This window comes from Sphaeramia orbicularis, chromosome 22 (assembly GCF_902148855.1).
Source record: "Sphaeramia orbicularis chromosome 22, fSphaOr1.1, whole genome shotgun sequence".
In the NCBI taxonomy this organism is placed as follows: Eukaryota; Metazoa; Chordata; class Actinopteri; order Kurtiformes; family Apogonidae; genus Sphaeramia; species Sphaeramia orbicularis.
This window is the reverse complement of record NC_043978.1, coordinates 2,963,258-2,979,216: the sequence shown is the minus strand read 5'-3', so window position 1 is coordinate 2,979,216 and position 15,959 is coordinate 2,963,258. Positions and strand designations below refer to the sequence as shown.

The window sequence follows — 15,959 nt, the reverse complement described above, 5'->3', positions numbered from 1 at the left end:
CGTGGTTGCCATGGAAACGCCTATATTGTTCTTGCTCAGATTATTATTATTTTTATTTTTTATTTATTTATTTTTTTTTTGGTCTTATTAGGCCCGAGCCGAGTAAAGCCGGCGCAGGGCCTATTGAGTCTGCAGTGGGCGCATGGGGACGAAATCGCCAGTGACGCGGTCGCCTTTTGCCACTGTCGCCACTCTCACACATATTCACATTCACGGCACTGAGACCTTTCCGACGATGTACATGACATGTGCACAAGTCGCATATTTACACCTGCTCTGAATGAATGGGAGTCAATGGGACACGCCCACTCGGGGTCAGTCACATGGGTGTAAGTGCACAACACGTGACATCTGACCCCAAAGACATGTGGGGGACCTCAAGAGCTTTCAAATACAGTCAAATACGTGGTTGCCACGGAAACGCCTATATTGTTCTTGCTCAGATTCTTATTATTTTTCTTTATTTATATATTTTTTTAAATTTATTTTTCTTCTCCTGCTCTTTGAGCTCAAATTTGACCCCCTGAACATTTACGAAAACTCACCAAATTTTGCACAAAATTCAGAAGTGCGAGAAATTGAATTTACATATAGGTTTCGTAGATGTCGGTAAAGAAATGTTGCCGCAGCGCCCCCTTGAAAAGTGGAAATGCATTACGCCAATCGGAGCACGTCCAACGTAAAGTTTGTTGTAGAGCCATGAAAATCGGTACACAGATTCATTTCGCACTATAGCAACCCCTACAAATGTACATTTACAAAAATTAAATCAGTTCGGACATACGAGCACCAATTTGGCTCAAATTTGACTCAGACATCTGTCTCCCCGGCCTACACCTATTTGTCAAAAGAAACTGAAATTTTGCACTACAGCGCCCCCTGCAAAAATTTTAAATATTTTTTTATTAAAATTTCTTCAGTTCGGACATACGAACACCGATTGGGCTCAAATTTGACTCAGATGTCTATCTCCCAGGCCTACACCCATTTATCGGAAATATTTTAAATTCGGTGCCATAGCGCCCCCTACAATTTTACCTTTACGAAAATTACTTCACGTTAGACATACGAATACCAATTTGGTTCAAATTTGAATCAGTTGTCAGTCTCCCAGGCTTACACCCATTTATCAAAAGAAATTGCCACTTCGCTCAGTAGCGCCCCCTACAAATTTATCTTAACGAAAATTGCATCAGTTCAGACATACGAACACTGATTTGGCTCAAATTTGACTTAGTGGTACATCTCGCAGGCCTACACCCATTCAATGGAACACATTGAATTTTGGCTCATAGCGCCCCCTACAGATTTATTTCTACAAAATTTTATTCAGTTCGGACATATGAACACTGATTTGTCTCAAATTTGAGTCAATTGTCAATCTCCCAGGCCTACACCCATTCATCAGAAGACACAAAATTTGGTGCTAGAGCGCCACCTGCTGAACGATGAGCATACTTCCACTGGACATGCCCTTGGAGAGGGCCTTTAGATGCCGCTTGCGGCTTTAATTATTATTATTTTTATTGTTTTATTTTTATTTATTTATTTTTTGTCTTATTTTTCTTTCTCCTGTGCTTTGAGCTCAATTTTGACCCCCTGAACATTTACGAAAACTCACCAAATTTTGCACAAAATTCAGAAATGTGCAAAATTGAATTTACATACAGGTTTCGTAGATGTCGGTAAAGAAATATTGCTGCAGCGCCCCCTTGAAAAGTGGAAATGCATTACGTCAATGGGAGCACGTCCAAAATAAAGTTTGTCGTAGAGCCACGAAAATCGGTACACAGATTCATCATGAGGAGACAAACAAAAAATATTATTGTAGCCACGCCCCTTAACCAACCAGAAGTCGGCCATATTGGATTGAAATTTCAAAATTTGCTGAGTCAGCGTTTTCGCTGACGTCGTATTTTAACTATCTCCTCCTTGGCCGTTTGGCCAGATGAGCTCAAAATCGGTGTACAGTATCTAGAGAAGTGGAGCATCAAAAGTTAGCCGACTTTTTTGGATTGGTGTCACCATTTTTGTGTGACAACGTCGCAAACTTTGCAAAGTTTCTTTGCGAATTTACCATTACAATTGCTTCAGCTCAGAGATACAAACACCGATTTGGCTCAAATTACACTCAGACGTCCATCTCCCAGGCCTACACTCATTTATTAAAAGAATTTGAAATTTCGCGCTATAGCGCCCCCTACAAATGTACATTTACAAAAATGACATCAGTTTGGAGATACGAACACCGATTTGGCTCAAATTTGACTCAGACATCTGTCTCCCAGGCCTACACCTACTTGTCAAAAGAAACTGAAATTTCACACTACAGCGCCCCCTACAAGTATTTTTTAAAACTTTTTATTAAAATTGCTTCAGTTTGGACATACGAACACCAATTTGGCTCAAATTTGACTCAGTTGTCAATCTCCCAGGCCTACACCCATTTATCAGAAAAATTTGAAATTTGGAGCTGTAGCGCCCCCTACAATTTTACCTTTACGAAAATTACTTCACTTCAGACATACGAACACCAGTTTGGCTCAAATTTGAATAGTTGTCAATCTCCCAGGCCTACACCCATTTATCAAAAGAAATTGCCATTTCGCTCACTAGCGCCCCCTACAAATTCACCTTCACGAAAATTGCATCACCTCGGACATATGAACACCGATTTGGCTCAAATTTGACTCAGTGGTACATCTTGCAGGCCTACACCCATTCAATTGAAGAAATTTAATTTTAGCTTCATAGCGCCCCCTACAGATTTACTTATACAAAAATTTCCTTAGTTCGGACATACATGCAATGATTTCCCTCAAGTGTGAATCAGTTGTCAATCTCCCAGGCTGACACCCATTCATCAGAAGACACTGAAATTTGGTGCTAGAGCGCCACCTGCTCAATGATGTGCATACTTCCACTGGACGTGCCCTTGGCGAGGGCCTTTAGATGCCACTTGCGGCTTTAATTTTTCTTTCTCCTGCGCTTTGAGCTCAATTTTGACCCCCTGAACATTTACGAAAACTCACCAAATTTTGCACAAAATTCAGAAATGCGAGAAATTGAATTTACATATAGGTTTCGTAGATGTCGGTAAAGAAATGTTGCCGCAGCGCCCCCTTGAAAAGTGGAAATGCATTACGCCAATGGGAGCACGTCCAACGTAAAGTTTGTTGTAGAGCCACGAAAATCGGTACACAGATTCATCATGAGGAGACAAACAAAAAATATAATTATGGCCATGCCCCAAAACCAACCCTTTGTCGGCCATATTGGATTGAAATTTCCAAAATGCTGAGTCAGCGTTTTCGCTGACGTCGTATTTTAACTATCTCCTCCTTGGCTGTTTGGCCGAATGAGCTCAAAATCGGTGTACAGTATCTAGATTTGAATCAGTGTTCAGTCTCCCAGGCCTACACCCATTTATCAAAAGAAATTGCCACTTCACTCATTAGTGCCCCCTAATAATTTACCTTCACGAAAATTGCATTAATTTGGACATACGAACACTGATTTAGCTCAAATTTGACTCAGTGGTACATCTCGCAAACCTACACCCATTCAATGGTAGAAATTTATTTTTAGCTGCATAGCGCCCCCTACAGATTTACTTATACAAAACTGTCTTTAGTTCGGACATACAAACAAAGATTTGCCTCAAATTTGAATCAGTTGTCGATCTCCCAGGCCTACACCCATTCATCAGAGGACATTGAAATTTGGTGCTAGAGTGCCACCTGCTTAACGATGGACATACTTCTACTGGACGTGCCCGTGGTGAGGGCCTTTAGATGCCGCTTGCGGCTTTAATTTTTTTTCTGTCTTATTTTTCCTTCTCCTGCGCTTTGAGATCAAATTTGACCCCCTGAACATTTACGAAAACTCACCAAATTTTGCACAAAATTCAGAAGTGCAAGAAATTTAATTTACATATAGGTTTCGTAGATGTCGGTAAAGAAATGTTGCAGCAGCGCCCCCTTGAAAAGTGGAAATGCATTACGTCAATGGGAGCATGTCCAACGTAAAGTTTGTCGTAGAGCCACGAAAATTGGTAGACGGATTCAGCATGAGGAGACAAACAAAAAATATTATTATGGCCACGACCCAAAACCAACCCTTAGTCGGCCATATTGGATTGAAATTTCTGAAATGCCGAGTCAGCGTTTTCGCTGACGTTCTATTTTAACTATCTCCTACTAAGCCATTTGGCCAAATGAGCTCAAAATCGGTGTACAGTATCTAGAGAAGTGGGGCATCAAAGGTTAGCCAAATTTTTTGAATCAGCGTTACCGTTTTTGTGCGACGAGGTTGCAAACTTTGCAAAGTTTTTTCGAAAATTTACCATCACAAAAATTGCTTCAGCTTAGACATACGAACACCGATTTGGCTGAAATTTGACTCAGACGTCTATCTCCCAGGCCTACACCCATTTATTAAAAGAAATTGAAATTTCGCACTATAGCGCCCCCTACAAATATACATTTACAAAAATGACATCAGTTCAGACATACGGACACCGATTTGGCTCAAATTTGACTCAGACTTCTGTCTCCCAGGCCTACACCTATTTGTCAAAAGAAACTGAACTTTTTCACTACAGCGCCCCCTACAAAATGTTTAATATTTTTTTATTAAAATTGCTTCAGTTCGGACATACGAACACCGATTTGGCTCAAATTTGACTCAGACGTCTATCTCCCAGGCCTACACCCATTTATCAGAAAAATTTGAAATTCGGTGCCATAGCGCCCCCTACAATTTTACCTTTACGAAAATTACTTCACGTTAGACATGCAAACACCAATTTGGCTCAAATTTGAATCAGTTGTCAATCTCCCAGACCTACACCCATTTATCAAAAGAAATTGCCACTTTGCTCAGTAGCGTCCCCTACAAATTTACCTTCACGAAAATTGCATTAATTCGGACATACGAACACCAATCTGCCTCAAATTTGAATCAGTTGTCAATCTCCCAGGCCTACACCCATTCATCAGAAAACATTGAAATTTGGTGCTAGAGCGCCACCTGCTGAACGATGGACATACTTCTACTGGACGTGCCCGTGGCGAGGGCCTTTAGATGCCGCTTGCGGCTTTAATTTTTGTGTTGTTGCTTCTTTTATGCCATTCCATTTTTTTCCATCTTTTACATTGCTTTTACCTTGGTGCATATATTACAGCATTTTTTTCTTCTTCCTTTTTTTTAATGTATTTTTATATAAGTCTTCTTAGGGTTTACATGCGTTATGCTTTTGGTCATATCACTCAGCCCTATTTTCCTGGTTCATCTCTGAAGAAAATAGTAGTTCAGGATTAAAGGAATTATTTTAGATCAAGAGAAATATTTCAAATACAGTCAATTCAGCATCAGTGTGTTGTCGATTTGAAGATCTTTCAGACATTACTTAGTTCAACTTAGACATAGCAATCCTGTTTTTACCTCCTCCATCTACAAGGTCCATGTCATCTCTGTCCTCTGTGTCTGACAATGCTGCCTCTTGAGCCTTGAGAGCCTATAAGGACAAAAACATCCTACTGTGTATTATCTAAAAACACATTTGTTGGCCTCAGAGAAGTAAATAAAAATGTCTAAATGTAGGAGTATTTCATTTTATTCAGTTTTTGCTTCTTACCTCTGTTAAAGTCTCAATGGAAGCAAAATATTTTGACCACCAATCCAACATGCTCTCATCGAGCTCCTCCTCCTCAATCTCATCACCCTTCTTTCTCTTCTTCTTTTTCCCCTTATCATCATCCTTTGTAAGAGATAAATCATACTCTTGTCAGTACAGTTCTGAGTGTGTTGTATGTCATAAAAACTTTCACTGTTGATTTGTAAATAGTCAAAGCAGTATTTTTCTTACCTCAACTTTGACCACGGCATCAGAGCACTAGATAGAAAACCAATTGAATAATGTGAAATATTGGCAATCCGAGCTTTTTACTCCATAGTAATATGCTAGTAAAGGTTGTCTGTCTTAACTATGTGAAGATTCAGACTTATTTTGGTTCAAAAACATTAGTTAAACTTACAGAGTCTAGTTTGACCACAGTGTCCATCTTCTTACAGGAAGGCTCAGGTTCTATGTTGACAACAATAATTTCCTCTGGAAGATAAAAAAGATGATAAATGAGTAATGATTCATCACATAAACTTCATTTGTGACATAATACTTATACTTGTCCTAAATAGCTTTTATTGAATATTACAAAGGCTTCACAATCACAGACAGTATCACAACCACACTCTCACTCTATAAGGGAGAATAGACTTGGCTGAGTATCTGTATGTTGGTTAATGCAAAGTTTTGCAAAAGACAGAAATGGAAAAAGCAAGTTTTTTTTTGCCATTGAAAAAAAATGTGTGCTCTGATTTTTATTTGGTGTAAGGGTCTGTTGAATGGAACCCCTGTCATTCTGAGAGTAGAAGTTTTAATTCTGTGAGTCATTGGGATTTGATCATCACACAATATGAAAGATGACAAATGTGGCTACAATTGTGGTCAATACGGTTTAGAGTTACTTACTGATCATTAACTGGTTAATGAACCTCTCTACACTCTAGTGATGACTTTATGTCTGAATATTCAATCAATCAATCAAATTTTATTTATATAGCACTCAATCATAACAAAGGCACTAATTTTATGCTTCTCTGTGTCTTCTCTGTGTTCTTTGTTACTGTCAATAATGTGTGTGCCAACTGTCCACTTCTTCTATTGCAGTGTTTTTCAAACTTGGGGTCGGGACCCCACATTGCCAAAAATTCAAATGGGGTCGCTTGAAATTTCTAGTCATTGATAAAAAATAAAAGTAAAAAGTTGTGAATAAAAAATATATGGTGAGTTGACAGAGACAATCCCAATCCATAAACGACATGACAAACTCTGAAGCTGAAACTGAAGCACTGTGGTTCTGTTTATCTGTCAAATGTTCATTGTGGTTGGTTTCAGACGCTGCAGCTCTTTCATAATTCATAGTTTGAGTTATTGTTTGTTCAGTATTAATTGTCAACCTTGCAAATCTAAGCTGGACTGACTGTACATATCCTGACCAAGGAAAATAAAATTCTCACTTTGTGCAGTAATCTACACCTGGCTTTTCTGCCTCCGTCCATAACAATATACATTATATAGACTAAATGTCCTCTAAAATTAATGTTTATTTGCAACATAATATAGCAAACTATTACATGATCAAAAACAAATTAATTGTAGCAAAAAATAAAAAAGGCTCTGTTTTGAATGTCTGGGGTCGCCAGAAATTTGTGATGTTAAAATGGTGTCGTGAGCCAAAAAAGGTTGGGAACCAGTGGTGTATTGTATTATTAATTTTTTGCACTTATTATTTGTAATTTTTGTTATTATAATGTTATTTCTTCTGACCTGCCAGGGACAGCAGATGGAAAGTAGCCTTAGGCTAATTCTGGCATATTTACATTTACATGTTCATTAACATGCACTGTCCCTTTAAATAAATAAATAATAAATAAATAAATCTCATGACAATTTACAAATAGAGCTGGTCCAAACCAGACTCTCAAGCCAGTTTATAGAAACCAAAAAAATCCTCCATTAGTAAACACTGGGTGACAGTGTAAATATTCTTTGCAAAATAAACATAAAAAACATCAAATCTAAATTGCAATTTCACAAATACTGCAGTATTCATCAAAATACCAACTTAGACCAAAAGAAATCTAAAGCCTGACCCATCTGTGGGATATGCATATTTTCTCAAAGTTGTGGGATGAGTTATATGACAAAATGTACAAGGAAGAAGAAGCAGAAGAGGAAAATGTGTTTGTTCATGCTTATCCATACCTGTAGTGGAGAAATTGTTTGCCTGCTTGTCTGATGGTCTGTAAATGAACTTTCTCAGGGTGGTAACTGCGTGGGAGCCAACCAGAGTGTAACGGCCAAAAGCCCTGCAGTCCACCACTCGGATGTTCAGTGGGGGGTGAAGCAGCTCATTCTCAGGTAAGTCCTAGAAGGTGTCATTTGGAGAATCAGCTTATTCTATAACTGTACAATACAAACATGTATGGGAAAGTGTATTTTATCTGTAGTTGTGTGTTGTGTTGAAATACCGTACCACTTCAAACCACTTGACAAGTGTGCTGAAGTTGGGGTTTTTCCTGTAGTTGGGGATAAGAGCAGACTGAACCCCTTTACCGGCGCATTCGATGTCCACACGAGGACGGTCCACCTGGGCCAGGTTCACCCTTTTCAGGTCCCTCAAGCCCCAAAACAAAACCTACAGTACAGGGAAGGTTACTGAGGTTGTGATTTGGCAGTTTTAAAAATGGCATTTAATAGAAACAGAAATGAAACAGTGTTTTGTTTGCCTATTTTGATGGTCGTTATTAAATAGAAAAAGGAGAAAATGAAGTCAGTTCTGAGTTCTCATGAAAATATAATGATGTCTTATACTGTCTAATATATTGTACTTCTGTCATTAGAACGCCATAACTTTTTGTAAATTTTACACAGTGGATCTTTAAATGTAAAGAAGATAATTAAGCAATTGGACAGAGTCGGAATTTGTTCTTCAAATACATATTTATATTTGGAAAAAAATTCACACAGATCAAAGAGAAGTGAAAAAAATCCTGAAGCTAATTTGAGATTTTCACCTCAATCCTGTACTTGCTGAGCACTGGCCTGATCCCCAGTGGTACAGGCAAGATCGGACCACGGTCCATGTCAGTAGGACCATCTATAGGAGGCAGGTCTGCTTTCCCATTAGGGCCAATCTACAAAATAAGGACAAAAGAAAACATTAGAAATAGGGCTGTCAACATTTACGTGTTAATGCAGATTAATCCATCATCATGATTAATCTGATTAAAATTTTTAACGCAATTAATTAATTACGTCTCTGGCAATGTATTTTGGGCAGTAGAGTTACTGTTGGGCATGTGCAAATGAGCAGTTGATCCAGCAGGGACAGACAGCAGAAGCAACCAATGGAAGACATTAAGCAGCACGGTGGCCGTCGAGATGGAAATATGAGGACAAAAAAACCCAAGAAGGAACAGCTGTTTCAAGTTGTTTAGTTGAAACAGTTGAAAGTGTTCAATAAACACTTTAAATGCATATATATTCCCTTCTTTCTTGAGTCTGTTTGCTTGTGCAAAATGAAATACGATTATTATGATTAAAAATGAATATTTAATCATGATTAATCAAAATTAATCCACAGTAACCCTGTGACTAATCTGATTAAAAATTTTAATCTTTTTGACAGCACTAATTATAAATAATTTGCACTCAGTAAGATTATTATCATCGCCTAAGTAAATCTGAAACACTGACCTGCAGCAGTTCAAAGGCTGCCAGCATTTCACCAGCGGTGCAGTTTCCACGGTAGATCTGGTAGTACTCTAGCTGTGGAGGGAAGCGTGGCGGTCCGTAGTGCTCGTCAGCCATCTTGACAACAGGCTTGGCAAAGGTTCTGCCCATGAAGTCTGCTTTGCCCTGGAAGCATATGTAGATAAAACCTTAAATGTCCATACCACACCATTTGAATGTTAGAATATTAGAAAGAATGGTCTTTTGGGCCTACCACATCCAACTCATCCATGTTTATCGAACAGTGACTTCACAAAAAAGTAATTTAACAAGTTCCTTTAGATTTGCCTTCAAATAGGTAGAAACATGGCTTAAGATGCACATGTTTCTGGGTAGGCTACAGATAAAAAAATGAAGCAAAAGAATAAAGCAAGATACCCAGAATAACCAGTGAACTGCAAAACAGGTATGTTTGTGCAAAATTATAACATTACAGAATGATTACTGAACAATCTCTCTTGCAGTTAGTGGTTATAAGGAGTCTACATTTTCTTTTGGCCACATACAAAAAGCACAAAATTTTACTTAAAGGAATGCAACAGGGATAAGTTCATCACATAGGACTGTTCTGAATTAGCATCCATCGATACATATGTTATTCCTGTTGCATGCCTTTCATTACAATGTGCACTGCAAACATGGCAGTGCTTCTACAGTACATCAAGCCATCAGACTCCACACTCTACTTATCCAAAGGGTCATCCAAAACAATGGAGTTATTGACAGGAGCAAATATAAAATTGTCAGTCAGCAAAAGCATTCTTTAAAATATGATTAATATCAGGTTTATACTGATGCAGGTGTAAACACATGATCTTAAAATGCATTTCAATATAATAAACCAACCATTATGACATTAAAAATGAATAGAACGTTTGAAGGAAATGAATGAAAATAGTGTATTTTTAAAATGATTGATAAATCTAACTTGGTTTTGAAACATTTAGCTTCATAAGTTGAAACACAGACAGCCTGTTAAGATATTGGTACAGAGCAGCAAGATAAGACTGTTATCTGGAAATGTAAGCTGTGTGAAGGTTGACTGTTTGCTCACATTAATCTGAATAGAAACCAAAGCAGCTCATATAACAACCCTCACCACTGTGTCTTGATCATAGATTTCAATGACAATAATAGGGGGGTCATCTCTCAGTTCAGTAGCTTCCCCAAACAACTCCACATTTTCAAAAACCAGTAGCTGGTCCCATGTTGGGCAAAGAGTCTCAGCCAGAACCTGAGAAAAAACAAACTGTGTGAGATGATGATGATGCCATTAAATTAATTCTGTTCGGAGGTTAGAAAATAAATGGGCTCACCTCAGTGACCTGGCTTTGGGTTGAGAAGAAGACTCTTGCAAAAGGATCGGATAGACCTGTGCTGTCAGCAGCGAAAAGGCTGCGAGCCTGGTACATGTGCACCCTGAGCTGGAACAGCTGTTTCACTGTAAAAACATCCTTTCATGAATATGTAAGTTTTCAAATGGCATCTCTGTAGAAATGGAACATCATAAAGTAAGACTTGGATAATAGTCTTACTCATGTAGGTGAGGCTAATTGGAGGGGAGGATGGCAGGCCTGGTCCTCTGGACAGCTTGTTTTCTTCAAATCCATTGGGGAGGCCACTCAGGTAGTCTTTACGCTGCCTGTTCAAGCCCAGCCACAGGTAAATCTCTATCTTGGACTGCACTGTCCAACCAGCAGGTCCAAAACCTTTCTTACCAGGAATCTTTAGTATGAGAGGAAAACAAATTATATGAGTTTTATTATGCTAAAAGGCAAAGTAAATGTATTTATGCAGTGCATTTTATACACAAATACAATTAATTCAATGAGCTTTGTACAAATAAATAAAAACAGGAAAATAATCAGAAACTGAGTCAGTTCAGTTCAAGGTTGTAATAGTTTTGGATTTTTTATTATGGTTTAGTTCTATTTAGTTTTGACAATTTTTTGTCTAATTCAGTTAGTTTTACTTAGTTTTTAGAGTAGGTTTGCTAGTTTTTATAAGTTTTTGTTTTGGTCTAAATGCTAAGTTTTAGTATTAGTTTTAGTTTTTTCATATCTTTTATCTTCTTCGCCGTCGTATTCAAATAAATCCCAGACAGGACTCTGCTGCTTTCTCCCAACTTTAGTCTCCAAGTTTCCAGGTAGAGTGGGGACCAGAAGACGACTCTAAACAACAAGTGACAAGAAGTGACGGGCCATGAAGTGTCATATGGTGCCGCTTGCTAAAATTGCTTGAGGGAAATAAATCAATTTCATATCAATCCGACATTGACAAAGACAAAAACGAAGGGAACTTAATCCATAGTTTTTAGACGTTTTAGTTAGTTTTGTAAGCACACAATACAGTTTCAGTTAGTTATCATTTTTTCTTTTACTTATAGTTTTTATTTATTTCAGTTAACAAAAATGTTTTTACGATTCTAGTTTTCGTCATTTCATTACTTTTCATTAACGATAACCTTGGTTCAGTTCAGTTTATTTTAAATATGCAATAAAAAATGAACAAAATAAGCATACATTAATGGTTAGAAATAAAACAGATTTCAACAGGGCATGAAAACTTATAACAATCTATACTGTAATAATGTGCATATAATCAAAAAGGAGTGGAAGGAAGTATAAATTTATCTAATCCCAACCATTCTCCATACAATAATCAATTATTTAGCTTATTAGTACTGTTCATCCCTGTAATAGCAGCAATTATTGTTGATGGAATTGAAGTAGCTTTCTGGGTCTATGTCATGTTCCATATTCAGTAAACTGTGATCAGTGTATTGAATTGTTCACAGTTTGAGGTTGTCATGTCCACTGATCATCTGCGTTATCATCTCCAGCTGTAGATGAGTGATTTCTTTCTCTGTTCATGTCACTTATTGGTGTTTGTCCAGTTCCTCCGTACTTCTTAACATCAGCACTTTGGCTTCTTCTGGTGCTCCGTTAAGCTTAATGAATATGCCTTTTTAATGATGTGCTTTGTCAGAAGATCAATGGTAAATATGTTTGACCCTCAAAGTTTTCTTTCTTGTTTTAACAATGCAGTTTTGTGTTTTCTGTCAGTTTGTATGTCCTGGGCAGAGGAGGACAAACTTCAGTGGAATCACATGCTGTTGAGAAGATGATCCTTTCCATTTGTGAATTCGAAATTACGAGTGCGTTGTGTTCAAGTGCTTTTCTTGTCATAACGAAATGAATATTTGCTATAATTCCCATAGCATGTGAAGGCAGATACAGTCCAGATCTATCCCTCTAGACCAGGGGTGTCCAATTCTGGTCCTCGAGATCTACTATCCTGCATGTTTTAAATGTTGCCCTCTTCCAGCACACCTGACGGTCGTTATCAGGCTTCTGCGGAGCTTGATGCTTATCATTTGAATTAGGCGTGTTGGAAGAGGGATACATCTAAAACATGTAGGATAGTAGCTCTCGAGGACCAGGATTGGGCACCCCTGCTCTAGACTGTAGGACAGCAGCCACCTGTTGCTTGGTGGACCCAACATCCAGTCCAGTCTCCGCCCGAGCATATGTCCGCAGTTTATGATGAAGCCCAGTGATGACGAGCTCATTCACTGATTTTCATTCTCCATGTGTTGCTCCAGCTTGGTGAAGGTAAGCTAGCCTCTTCTCCTCAGCATTCTTGGTGCGGAGAGCTTTAACCTCCTTGGCCAACTCCAGGATGCCTTTCTGCTGCGGCCTAAGGTTTTATAGATTTCTTCTGTGATGGAAGTCGAGCAAGTTTTTAATGTCCTTGACCTCCTCTGCCAATGTTGTTTTTTTCAGACCCATCTGTCCAGTTTTGCTGGTTTGTTTTTAGCAACTCCAGCTGTTAGCACAGTCAGGTGTTAGCCTTCCAGTCAGGTATTAGCTTAGTGGCTAATCGGCAACTACCTTCTTTTAAAAGATTTAAAGACGGTATAGTACTCCAGAATGACCATGCAATAAGAATACTGTTGAATTTCTTGAGTTCAGTCACATGAAAAAATAAATGCGGGTGAGTATAAAACATCTACATTTGGTGTCAGTATAACCTCTGCTGCAGTTTGTTCCAGTTGTTTGAATGGCTGACTACCTCTTCACCTTGTTCAGTTGGAACTACGAACTCTAGATATGACTCAACAGATCTACAGTCTGTAGCCTACTACCACTACTGTACTAGACTATCCGCTGTATATTCTTTGAACATATTTGACAAAAATGACTTTTTTGGCCAAAATCATCAAATACTCAATTTCTGGGCTAGTTTTTTGTTAGGGTCAGTTTTGGACCTAAACTGCTTAGTGATTTATAAACTAGTAGCGGCATCTATTCTGTTACTATTTGGAAGCCAGTGAAACGAGTTTAAATCAGGACTAATGTTCTGACGTTAACAAATACCTATGCACATAACAGAGTCGAATGATTGCCTTTTGATGGACAGACACTTACAAAAAAGTTTTCTTTAACCTACAGGAGATCACATGGTAACAAAGAAAGACATCACACACTAAAAGAGTAGAATGAAATTTGAAGAAAAACAAGTAGTGACACAGTCCACAGTCCAGTCGTGTACAGTAAGATGAGAGTATACTCACCCTGAGGAAGATTGTTTTGACTTTGCCACACTCTTTGCCCCTCTCCTCATCTATACTGGAGTAAAGGATGTCTTTGGAAGGGACGCGGGCATAAGCAATACGCTTTCCATTACTTATCATCCAAATGAAAACATCAGGAACACTGTGCTGAGGCTGCAGTCAAAGACAAAGCTCACATTCAATACATAGTGTGTAAAACTGCAGCAGGAAGTACACAAGACTCATCCAAAACCACTATAAAAGCAGTGGTTATTATATGTTCATATGTGCATGTATCTTACTTCATCAGCCAGAAAGCGCAGCTTTTGGAGGAAGTTCTGAGACAGTTTGAGTTTGTCTCTCACTGTGCTTTTTTTCACCTGTGACCTCATCGCCTTTGCTTGCTGCCCAATGGCCTCCTACAACCACAAATAGACAAGGATGTACCAAGACACAAAAACATCAACAAGTAACAAAAATCTATTTGGACACATACCACTTCTGAAATACAGAGCTTCAGTCTCTCTCGGTCCAGTTTGGTTCTTCCGGACTGATTCTGGTCCTTGTTTGCCAGTGAAAGGAACTGACTGAAAAAGAGTTGCTCTGTCAGTGTGAGAGTCTGTACTGATCCAACAGAATACATGATTTAAACAGAGGTTTATAGTACAGACTTGCATCCATGGCTGAGTTCCTCCAGGACACCTCGAAGCCTGCGCTCAGGATAGGCCTTTTCTGTCTTAATGATCTCCTGAACATCATTCAGTCCCTCTTCCTACAGAAGCAATTGAAGATATTTGTGTCAAGAATTAATATTAATGATAACATATGTTGATAGATTGCCTTTTTAATTAAGGCTCTCATAGCAACAGTGGAAATCTAATCAAATCTCCAGATAGACACTCCTTAAAAATGTGATATCAGTCTAATAAATCTTGATAAGATGTTTGACCTACCAGTTTGTCTGCAACATTATCTATAATGTTAGCATTGTACAGCCTCCTCCTCTGATCCTGCCACCAACTCTTGATGTAGATACATGGTTTCCTCTCAAAATATGGTAGGTGGAAGTAGTTCCTGGGCATAAAAATGAGAAAGAAGTGAAAAATGTAGACCTAAAAAATAACAGAAATCTGTACTGTAAAATCAAATTTCGTTGTAACATCCTAGCATTTTTACCTATATGTTGTACAGGATATATGGATATGTTCTATGTTCTTGGCAGACTAAAGTAGTTTGTTGTTTCATGTACTAATGTGTTATGATGACATCTTAGTGTTAACCTGTCAGTAATGACTGGTTTCATAGGAGGAGTAGTGGCCACTGATGCAAGGTCCCCGTCATCATCCATCTCCTCTTCACTTGAGTTATGGATCAGTTCAGTTTCCTCTTCGTCACCATCACCTTTCTTCCCCTTTGTTTTCGGTTTGATAACGCCGTCAATCTCATTTCCATAGTAACCTGGCAATCAGCAACTATGTTAATACTCATAATGTAAACCATGCCTCAGCTCCACTTTATGACAATGAGCGTACTTGGGCTTGAATTAACTATATGCAGAAATGCTGTAATATTAAGACCCATAGCAATCACACACACTTTTAAAGATGAAGATAGTCACATGACAAGCAGGTAAAGAAATATACCTATGGTGACCTCAAAATTGATGGGCTTATCACCAATCTTTCTGTCAATCATTGTAGCCTCGAGGAAAGAGCCAAACAGGAAAAATTCTTCAATCTTCCCAGTGGCAGTCTGTGAAACAAACAAATGTGTGACTATTAGAAGAGTCTTAAAACACACCCCTTTTTACCATTTCATTGATCAAATACGGTAAGTAATGTGTGGGACATTTGAAAGCAGTGCTATCATCATTTTAAATTTAACATAAAGCTCAACTTCAATAGGTGCTATTAACAATATAGGGTCATGATCACAAACATAAGTCTCTGCCACATAAGTAGTAGTGTGGGTGAACAGATTCATCTAGGTCTGCACAATTAATGAAACTTAAATTGTATTTGCCAAATCAGTCTAAGAAGTTACATA

The 15,959-nt window shown here is 38.3% G+C and overlaps 1 protein-coding gene across 1 annotated transcript in view; it reads right to left on the bottom strand.

The window, feature by feature from the left end:
- The window catches only part of LOC115413807 (otoferlin-like), a 49,615-nt gene that overhangs the window by 25,291 nt on the left and 8,365 nt on the right, over nucleotides 1-15,959 (bottom strand). Inside the window, exons 11-28 of the mRNA XM_030126906.1 lie at nucleotides 15,557-15,665; nucleotides 15,194-15,371; nucleotides 14,867-14,987; nucleotides 14,585-14,685; nucleotides 14,410-14,500; nucleotides 14,216-14,332; nucleotides 13,935-14,087; nucleotides 10,894-11,083; nucleotides 10,675-10,799; nucleotides 10,458-10,592; nucleotides 9,323-9,484; nucleotides 8,641-8,760; nucleotides 8,100-8,261; nucleotides 7,829-7,991; nucleotides 6,039-6,112; nucleotides 5,870-5,896; nucleotides 5,639-5,761; nucleotides 5,446-5,518 (exon numbers count right to left, since the gene is read on the bottom strand). Of these exons, the coding sequence (XP_029982766.1) occupies nucleotides 5,446-5,518; nucleotides 5,639-5,761; nucleotides 5,870-5,896; nucleotides 6,039-6,112; nucleotides 7,829-7,991; nucleotides 8,100-8,261; nucleotides 8,641-8,760; nucleotides 9,323-9,484; nucleotides 10,458-10,592; nucleotides 10,675-10,799; nucleotides 10,894-11,083; nucleotides 13,935-14,087; nucleotides 14,216-14,332; nucleotides 14,410-14,500; nucleotides 14,585-14,685; nucleotides 14,867-14,987; nucleotides 15,194-15,371; nucleotides 15,557-15,665 (2,224 nt within the window). The remainder of the gene's footprint in view (nucleotides 1-5,445; nucleotides 5,519-5,638; nucleotides 5,762-5,869; nucleotides 5,897-6,038; nucleotides 6,113-7,828; nucleotides 7,992-8,099; nucleotides 8,262-8,640; nucleotides 8,761-9,322; nucleotides 9,485-10,457; nucleotides 10,593-10,674; nucleotides 10,800-10,893; nucleotides 11,084-13,934; nucleotides 14,088-14,215; nucleotides 14,333-14,409; nucleotides 14,501-14,584; nucleotides 14,686-14,866; nucleotides 14,988-15,193; nucleotides 15,372-15,556; nucleotides 15,666-15,959) is intronic.